Raw genomic sequence first — 10,477 nt, 5'->3', positions numbered from 1 at the left:
CACACACACACACACACACACACACACACACACACACACACACACACATACACTACACACATATGTCTAAGCTGTAAGATTCCAATTTTTATCGTTAGCATAGAATAAGTAATCCTTTTCATTTTTTTTTTTTGTTCATCCCTGTATTTACCCTAGCTCTCAACCTTATAATGTAAAATGTAATTTACTTTAACCAACCTAATAATGTTTAATGTACTTGTAATTTACTTTAAATGTAATTTAATTTAACTTCTGATAATTTGTTATACATCCTAGTATATAATTGGGTAAAATGTTTATGTAGAACCGGCTCGGTGGGTCCCAAGATACAGGCTCAGCCTAGTTTGGGACACACAGGACAGCATTTGTGCAACTTTTACTATGTATTATTTTATGATAATAAATTATTCTTATTTATTCTTATAAATAGGCCCTAAGGGAAGTGTACACGCTTGTAAGGGCCTTATAAGATAGGAAATAATTATTGATTATCTCCGAAATGGAGTTAATTAGAATACAAAGAATGACGTCTTTGAGAAAATTACTTAATTTAAGCTGAGGGATGCACCCTTTAAATTTACTTAACGGAAATAAAAAAAAACACGGTGTATAGGTATTGCAATTGCTTTCTCTCGTTACAATTAACAATCCGAAATTTAATAAAATAACATATATTCATTAATTATTTTAGTTATGTAGGTATGTATGCAACTCTATATTGTACAGAACGCACAGACACAAATATGGCACATTTTGGTAATGGTATTAGACAAAGAGATTGAGATCAATGATCATACCTTGGTTTCGCTTTCAGACAGGTCGGTAGTATCACTAGCTTTCCGTTCTTCTAATCTTAAACTTTATTTTCTTTCCTTTTCAGTCTACAACTACCTAGGCCCTATAGGTCTCTGGAACGCGGCCCTAGCTCTTCTTCTGCTAGGGTACTACGGAAGGTATCGCTTCTGGAGCTCCAGCGGGCACGGTAGAGGAGGTCTTCTACCAGGTGGCAGAGTAGGGGGGATAGTGGGCAAGTGTCCACCGAAGAAGAAAGTGGAACCGCCGCCGCCCTGCTGCGCGAGCTGCAAGTGTTTTGATCAGCCTAGGATTTTGAAGCACCGATTGGTAATTGGACTTTTCTTTGATTGTAAGTTTTTTTTTTTTCATTAAATGAATTCGTCTTAAACGTGGATGCAACTGAAATAAGCATTCACGCTCCCATACTAATGGGTAATGGCGTTATTCGCAAACGCCTGTAGATAATTAAATAATCCGTAATTATAAGAGTCCGCAGCAGGCTCGGTTCTCCATACAAACGTGGTTACGCACTCATTTTAAAACGACTAGGCATAGATATACCTCATGCCACTGTATGGGCAAAGTTTCATTACAATTCAACACGCAGTTTTAAAATGAGAACGATACTCCCTTTGTATGGGAAGGTGAATTGGGCCGGGGTTGCTGCGGACTTTAAGGTTTTATGAATAGGAAGGTTAGGGGTTAGGGTCGGCAACGCGCATGTAACTCCTCTGCAGTTGCAGGCGTACATAGGCTACGGATACTGCTTACCAACAGGCGGGCCGTATGCTTGTTTGCCACCGACGTAGTATAAAAAAAAAACGTGTGTACTGCGAGTTCTCTAATGACCTATTATAATATATGCATCATATTGTATTTAATTAGTATATTTACATGACAAACTTAGATTATTATAATTGTGCTATTTATTTTACTACTTGTTACAGAAATGGCCCGAAGACCCAAAACCCTGCCACTGATCGTTAAGATAAATACTACTACAAAAAATCAAGATAACCAAAGAAATAAAAGTTTTAGAGGTATATACCTATTTTTTGATCATAATAATGGAAATTATGTGAATATATTTTTTATTATATACATACTCGTTCACAATTTGTAATTGTTCCTTGAGAAAAGTTAAAGCCACCTGAATAATAACAAAGTTAATGAAAAACTTGCTTCCTGTGGATTTATTAACCTTTTTGACGCCAATGACGGATATATCCGCACCGTAGGTCCAACGTTGAAGACGGGTTAATCCGTCACAGATCACAGAGCAACATAGACCTACGTGCATATGCGTAAAGTTCAATTTCAGTTTTGACACTTAGGTGACGTGGCGTCGAGGGACAGCTTTTGTGTTTGACACGGCGTCGAAAAGTTTAAAACACTATATAGAATTTGTTAACTCTCCTGTACTCTTCTACCATTGATTTTACCTCATTGTTTCTAGTATAAAAATTGTAGGCGCTACTAGTACAAGATGTATTTCTGAATGCGCTCCACTGGCTCAGCTATCAAATCTGTGCTGAGCTGCTCTGCGAAAATGATACTGACATTTTTAAATTTCGAATAGAAATACTGTTTTGAAACGGCTCTTGTAAAGTGCATGTGACATGCGTATCTTCTTCCTCGCGTTGTCCCGACATTTTGCCCCGGCTCATGGGAGCTTGGGGTCCGCTTGACAACTAATCCCAAGATTTGGCGTAGGAACTAGTTTTAACGAAAGCGACTGCCATCTGACCTTCCAACCCAGAGGGTAAACTAGGCCTTGTTGGGATTGGTGCGGTTTCTTCACGATGTTTTCCTTCACCGAAAAGCGACTAGTAAATATCAAATGATATTTCGTACATAAGTTCCGAAAAACTCATTGGTACGAGCCGGGGTTTGAACCCGCGACCTCGGGATAGCAAGTCGCACGCTCTTATGTCGTTCGATTTCTTTATACGTGGGGTTCACATGATGCATTATGCATTTGTAACCAGTGGAAATGCCTCTGCATCAACATGTGCATGCGTCATTCGCCGTATGCAAGCGCCATATTAGACAGAAGGAGGGGGAGGAAACTAGAGCGTTCGGGCGTTCTCGGCTCCGTTCGGTTAGAATTGCCCTGAGCAATTATTAGGGTTGGCAAAATTTGACGTTCCTTTGCGTACACAACCACAGAAAATTACATGAATTTTGACAACCCTAAATAGCCGAAAGGGAAAGTTCTATACATTAGAAAGGGACAACATCACTCGACCCTGAATCGCTGTCAAACTTCGGTTTTGAGGAAGTTTACCTTCTGTACGGTAGTACTATTATTTATTCTGTAACAGAAGTAGTGAGATGTGCCGACGGAAACTTTCCAAAATTATGAAATTTTGGAATGGAGATTAAGACTTCCCGAAACATAAAATGGAAATATCATAATTTTTCTGTGAAAATTTCCGACTTTTTGGAAACATTCCGCAACTTGCACATTTGTAATTAGGCATCTCACGTTTTATGGGTGAAAATAAAATACCTCATTGAAACAAAATATATTTAATACACCTTCGTTACAAATTATGCTTGCGCCTCCTCGGCTCTTACACTAATTAGTCGGGCTGGACACAACCGTATAACAGATTACGTTAGTGCCTTAAAACAATATTAACTTACTAAAGGACACGCACGTGTAAATATTTTTACCACAGATTGTGAGAAAGTTGATGCGGATTTTATACGTAAACAGTGTACAAATCTCGCGCAGTGTACAAATCTTTCAGTTAGCATTCCATTATTTTTCAGTTCTTTGAAGGATAACATTCTTTGCATTAATACATTCCGGGGTTAACCTTTTACAGCACGACATTTAGAGTTATTTGTACGCTAAATTTGATCTTGAATAACTGTAGATAGAATAGAATTTATAACGGCGATATATGGAACAACATGCGGTAAAGGGTTGTGTTGATTAAATTTTCCATTGGTGTGTAAATTACTAAAATCGTGGACTCAGGAGTGCAGTATAGACTTTAAAAAAACCTTAAAAACGACCTACAAGAACAGCAAGAACACAATGGAACCCAAGATCCCGTTATTTTCAAACTGCATTAGGAACTGCTCGATCGCTTATCGAAGTTATGCAGTTGTTTCGCTTTTGCGTTGAAAACAGTTGATAGTAATTAATCGTTATTTCAAAATTAGTATTACTTTTGCGTCATGTAAAGATAACTAAATAGGTTTACTGAGTAACGCCAAGCATTTTTAAAACAATAGTGAATTTGCATTAAATAAGTCTGGCGCCTTTACGATTTATTCAAATAATAATTAATGCAACATTAGTATGAGAAACTCGTAATGACACTTAACCCTTTGAACGTTGTCGGAGGCACGAAGATTGTGGGCTGTTGACGTTTTTGGGGGTAACGTGACCAATGTGACCATTTGTGGACCTTAAGTATTTGCAATAAGGTTTACAAATTCTCAATTAATACTGTCGAATTAAGCGCGTAAAATTCAATGGCTTTATTTTGCTGGCAACATTAAGTTTGGAAGCCCCTTAAAAATAACACTTTGTGGAACCCAAAAGTCTGTGATTTATGTTTCTTTGGATTTGACATATCCAATATATTTTTATTATAGCGCCATCTGCGTCAAGCTTTGCGCGTTTAAAGTAATTAATAAAACATTAACAACACTATTCTGAGTTTCATTAACGTTGATGTATATTATTATAAGTATTTTAGACATTTTACATAGGGTAAACTATCCAATGATTAGCATTGAAAAGTACCAGTAATTGGCACCCACTTAATTGGTAAGAAAGTCGCCACGGCTGCTTAAAAATAAGGTTGAAGATGCCAAACATTAGTGGAGTGCCAACTATAGGGTAATATACATTACACGCGCGTGTCCAAAACAGGTTATTCTATTTGTATCAATAAATGATCAAACATGGTTCATTGATCCATTCAGACTTGAACCAACTTCAATATAAACCATTTTTGATGATAATTAACACCTTTACCAAAAACAACTATTTCTTAACTACGTATCCTGAAACTGATATGCTTAAATGGTGTAACTCAGCTCTAGAAATGGCAAGTTTGCGTTGAAACATTCCTTGGTAAGGGTGCAAGACAAGGAACTAGTGTCAACCTTAGGTTCATATTAGGTCGATAATTGCTCTAAAACCCTTCAAGTACAAAGATATCGATGAGAATGTAAACATAATGTATTAAAACGATTAAATTTTAACCCTTTCCAGGCAGCACCAATCTACAAGGTTTTCCCAAAAAATCCAAAAATACTCAAATTAATCAAGCTTTAATGATTTGAAGACAAGTTACATTTCTAGAAAGTGCAATCAAATTTCAACCTTAAATCGGAATGCTAAAGTTGAAATTCTATTGGCATGTATGTGGTCGATAAATCGTACTACGCCTGGAAAAAGGGTAAAAAGGATTTTTTTTCATGTTAACTTACTGCAAAAAATGCCAAGGAACATTTTTCATAAAGTTAATCAGGTGTTTCTCTAAATATACCTTGCTATTGCACGTTATATATAGTGTAGTCGTAACAGGTACATTTGACAAATATCGTAGTTAGTTTTACAATTATTTCATAATAGTTGACGAGAATCCGAGCGTTTTCGATACATTCTCGTGGCGGCCATTTTGTGATGACACTTTAACAAAATGGCGGACATTTAATTTTGTTGAAAATGTCTCAATAAACGTCTCGGAAAGTACAAAAACCAGCGAAACTGGTTATTATTGTTAAACAGAAATAACTGGACTATATTTATACTAAATCAGTTTTATTGAAAATAATATTATCTAACAATATTGACTATGCAAATTGAACCATCCCAATAACATGGTATTTTTATTATTATTTAAGTAGTATAAAACCTATTAAGGTCAATGTTCAAATGAGACAAGCCAATTTGGATTCTCTTACGCAGTTTTAGAGGTAATTTTGCAATAACCAAAAGCCTATGGGATCGTCCAATGAAATGATAAATTAAGACATATCTCTAAGTTTAACTATTAAAGGTGCTTCTTATTTTTTTGTTTTATGCGAATGAAAGACAAACGTATGAAAAGAAAACCTTTAACTACTTTCAGTCTTGCGTCCTGCTAACTACACAGTTGTATCAAATAAAGGACTATGGTATGGACACATACGGCAACGGTAGGGCGTTGGATTAATTATTAATATTATGTGACTTTTCACACTAGCAGATCTGGACCTGTAAAGGTACAAGCATATTAAGTTCAAAAATGCTTGTGCCGCACACTGGTGGAATCCCGCCTTAACATCAGTGAAAGCAAAGATTCATTAATTGTACTACATGAGTCAAGTCTAAGTAAGACAATTTCGTGTTTCAAATTTGACATCTACTCGAGATGGCGCTGTACGGCTCAGTGGGTTACCGCATAGTGGGTAATTCTGGTTGTCAAAAAATTGACTTTTGACAATTCATTGACCACAAAACATACGGCGTAGTAAAGTGCCATGTGTCTGTCAAACTAGCGGACACGTTTTTTTCTTCGACTTTTTTCTATTACTCGTACAATCAATTTTTTTTTGGTGTAGTAGTCAAGTCCAGGTTGTCTAGATTTTTAGTTCTAGTTCAAAATCTTCATTATAGATGGGGGGAAAATGGCCCGTTTGCCGTATGGTTTAACACGAAGTGCTTCACGTGCACTGGGAACGATTGGACGGACAATTAATTGCTTTCGAGTTTTTCATTACTTTTAAATAAACCACACCAAATTTATTTGATGAAATGATGCTGACGTTTTATTAAGACGAATAGTCTATTGAACTAATAATTAATAAAATGTCACTATCATTTTTATTTTCGTATCTCTACAGTCTATTGTGGGTTAAGAACAGGTTTCTCACTGGAATTTTTTATCATTTAATTTCTTATTGCAGGTAAAATCTTATTCAACTTCAAAAAACAAGTCTGCAATGATATTTACCTGGAATAGCTGGTTCAGACATGAGTAGATTTGTTTTACCTCCGTCCGTTTTTATTGAAATATATAAGATTTGGCGTGGTTTCAACACAAGGAAATGTTTCAACAAAGTGTGCGATTTTTAACATATTCAATCGAACAAAAATACAAATTATTTTTGGCACTGAAATATCCTCATACAAACGAGCCCGTTATAAACTAATTTCTCTTTACACCTTCAAAATGAAATCTCTTCATATTTACAATGATTTAGTATACCCTGACATATATACCATGATTTAAAGTATATGATGATGATTAAATAAATATGTAATACTGTATTTACAAAAATATTTTTCATTTATCAATGGATTATTTTAACAAGACACAAACTGGCTGATTCTATTTGTCATCTGTTGATTTCTGTGTGTTTTGAGTTTGTTTTTCATTAAAATAATCCATTTTAGGCGCGCTCAGAATGATTGCACATTTCAAGACAAGTTGAATCAAACAGCGGAATCCTTCTAGGCCAACTCTGCACTGAATTTGACGTGAAAATGTGCGGTAGTGTCACAATAAATATCACAATTGCTGTGCAGAGTTAATTTAGACCAACTCTACTCGTACTGGTTTTAACAAGTCTTTGCTTGAAGCCGAATAAAGTAATTATCTTAGCCAAAACTTTCATTATTTTTGACATTACTAAATTGAAAGTGAAATTGTATATAAATAAAATTAAAAATTACCTCCGACGCTTCGGACGCCATTGCGCTCGTGGGCCTCGTAGACATAGTTTTTAGGACCATAATTTAGAAATTTATTTTTATAGGATCATACTTACTGAGACACGCCTTTCAATATTTCCATTTGTTTTGACACAATTTTGTACATTAATGTTATAATAATGGAGTTGCTGCCGCAGGAGCGAATGTCAGTAAAACTGTCAGAAACACGGCGTCATAATATTTGAAAATCGTTACTATTCCCGGATACAATACAAATGATGTACATATATGAAATGGATACTATGATATAGTGATAGTGGTACAGATAAAACTCAAAGTTGTATAGACACTAAGTCATGTCTTTGCATTACACATTAAATATTAATAAATATAATAGGGGCCGATGGATCCGCCGGACGATATCGGCCTGTCAGTTATTCGCAAAAGCTGACAATCGCGAATAAATGACGGGCCGATATCGTCCGGCGAATCAATCGGCCCCTTTATAATTATCTAAAAAACTGTAAGGTCAGTATTTTTGACATATTTTGTTTTAACACACACTAATATTGTCCTCGAAGACACATAATTTCCGACAGTTATAATGATCACTCCATTATAGCAGCTGCTTAGGACAAAGATATATGTTTATAATAATATATGAATATGTTTGTTCGTTAATAGTTCGACGGACATTTGACACGCATGTGAAGACTAGTTACGTGCCTGTATAGATATAGAGACATTTATAATTATTTTAGGATAGGTATACGAAATATTATCTCGTACGTCTGGTGTAACTCACAGAATAAGGAAAAAAGTAAGTTATTATTACTGTCGAATGCTGAAATATATATTCGTACTTACAATATGTATTAGGTTGGGCTGTGTTCTCAAATAATTCAACACATTGTTGTTTTACTGGTGAAAACTGACTAAAGATAGAAACTCATTAAAATGACTTGCTTTATATTCCTTTTAACTCTGATCTTAAATCTTATACAGAATTATCTACAAAAATAGTGCAGATGTTGAGAATGTCTTGACTGTATTATATGACAGTTTGACAAATAAAATTCATCTATTTGACAACCAAGTGTTATATTTGTATTATGTTATTTATGTTGTATCAATAATTCTGTAAATATAATATCAAAGTTTACACCAGACGTAAGTAAAAAAGACAGAAACGGTTCTTTGCCGACCCATTTTAGAATTATTTAGCAAATATATAAAAAAAAAACTACAATTTTAAATAACTCAATCTATGACTTTGTCGATTAAATTTAATAAGGATTAAGGATGTATATTAAAATCTAAAAATGTTAAATTACTAAATTATCTATTAAACTGCTGCCACTTTAAAAGTACAAAAAATATTATTATGACAGTTGCTAAATCTTAACAGTTACGGTTTTATGTACACTATAATTATCTGAACTGGCAAGTACTAATATAATACTGTGTATAAATAAGTTTAAATGAAACATATTAAACCTAAACGTATTTACAAAACTCGAATTTATATATAAACTGTATAACTATAAAGAATGCACTTCGTTTAGAAAACAATGATTATATGCTGCCATAGATATATTTAGACTAACATAGACTATTGCGTAACAATAGGCCATCGTAGGATCAACTGAGAATCTCCGCCCGAACTAATATTTCCACTAAAACTAAATCTACAACCGTCCCTCTAAACCTTACTTTTAATTCAGTCGTCAAAATAAAATCGAAACAGTACGGCCGTCGGCCAAACAAATTTCAACACGATACATCGTATCTATAGAATATGTAGACGGGAAACGTCGGCACTAGCCTTGAATCACTCCAATATCGCCGTGTATATTATAGAGTAAAAATATTTATCCGTAACTACTGTGGAAGTATCGAATCACTACCGATTTGACACATCAGTTGTAACGCTCAACGTCGCTACGACTTCTTGTCGAAGAGAGGAAGCTTGGACTTGACGGCGCCTTCACAGATCATGAGTCTCTGCTGGACGCACTTCCTCCCGCAGCCGTCATCCAGCCCCCTATGTTTAACGTCCACGAAGTACTCCTTCTCACTCCGCTCGCCCTCCTTACCTTTCGCGAACTGTAGCATTTCCACTTTACTGAAGTTGCTCACTTTGAAACGCGAACTTTTGAACGTCCGGTCGCACTTGAAGTCCGCGCCCTTGCGCTCGAAGTACTCCACTATCTTGGATATCTGCGCCGAGCGCACGTGCCGCGGGATCCTCTCGTCGCAGTACAGGCTGTCCGAGCCGGCCAGCGACGCCACGTCCTCCGAGCTGTCCGTGTACACGCTGGAGGTTCGCTTGCAGGACGAGTTTAGAAGATGGTTGATCAGCGGACCGCGTTGAAGGAGATAGCTCAGCTCGTCGTCATCTAAAGGTTTATGGGAGACGCATCCGCTTAAACATTTCGCGCGACTCACGCAGCAACATCTGTCCAGAATATGGTATTCCTTTTGAGGCTCCGGCGTTTCGGAGGCGTCGGAATCCGGTCTGTTAGAGTCGAGCTTGCCGCACAGGAACGGTGAGGCGTCGTGCTCGATTATTCTCCGCGGCTGGGGCTCGTCGCGGGAGGGGACTTCTTCTAAGTCGTCTAGACTCCGCAGCGAGCTCACCGTCGTAGTCGAAAGGGCGGAATCGTCGAGGACGAAGAGGCTAGAGTTGGCCGAGCCGGCGGCGCCGCGCTTGTAGGTTCGGGCGTTGAACAGTCTGTCGTAAATGAGAAGGCAATGCTCACACATGCGCAGCGGCGGGTCGCGGTAGTCGAGCTCGTCGTCGGCGGCGGCGGGGCGGCGGCGCGGCCACCACCAGCAGCGCTGGCAGCCCATGAGCGAGCAGGGGCACATGGCGTTGTAGAAGCAGTCGGCGTGCGTGGCGCACAGGTCCTCGTTGGCCACCGAGAAGATGCCCGACTCGCACGAGCCGCGCCGCCGCGCCGCGCCGAGCAATGTGCCTTCCGATAGCTCTGGAAATACCAAAACGCTCCTTTA

At 37.5% G+C, this 10,477-nt stretch overlaps 1 protein-coding gene and 1 long non-coding RNA gene across 2 annotated transcripts in view; one reads left to right on the top strand and one right to left on the bottom strand.

The window, feature by feature from the left end:
• Positions 1-665: 665 nt before the first annotated feature.
• LOC133533820 (uncharacterized) lies at positions 666-1,896 on the top strand. The gene is made up of 2 exons (XR_009801929.1): positions 666-1,122; positions 1,743-1,896. It is a non-coding gene; the product is annotated as an uncharacterized LOC133533820 (long non-coding RNA).
• Positions 1,897-7,943: 6,047 nt separating this feature from the next.
• LOC133533819 (uncharacterized) overlaps positions 7,944-10,477 on the bottom strand; it is a 152,935-nt gene continuing 150,401 nt past the window's right edge. Inside the window, exon 11 of the mRNA XM_061872875.1 lies at positions 7,944-10,452. Coding sequence (XP_061728859.1) covers positions 9,404-10,452 — 1,049 coding nt within the window. The 3' untranslated portion in view covers positions 7,944-9,403. The remainder of the gene's footprint in view (positions 10,453-10,477) is intronic.

This window comes from Cydia pomonella, unplaced genomic scaffold (genome assembly GCF_033807575.1).
Source record: "Cydia pomonella isolate Wapato2018A unplaced genomic scaffold, ilCydPomo1 PGA_scaffold_206, whole genome shotgun sequence".
NCBI lineage: Eukaryota > Metazoa > Arthropoda > Insecta > Lepidoptera > Tortricidae > Cydia > Cydia pomonella.
This window is presented reverse-complemented; position numbering and strand designations above follow the sequence as displayed.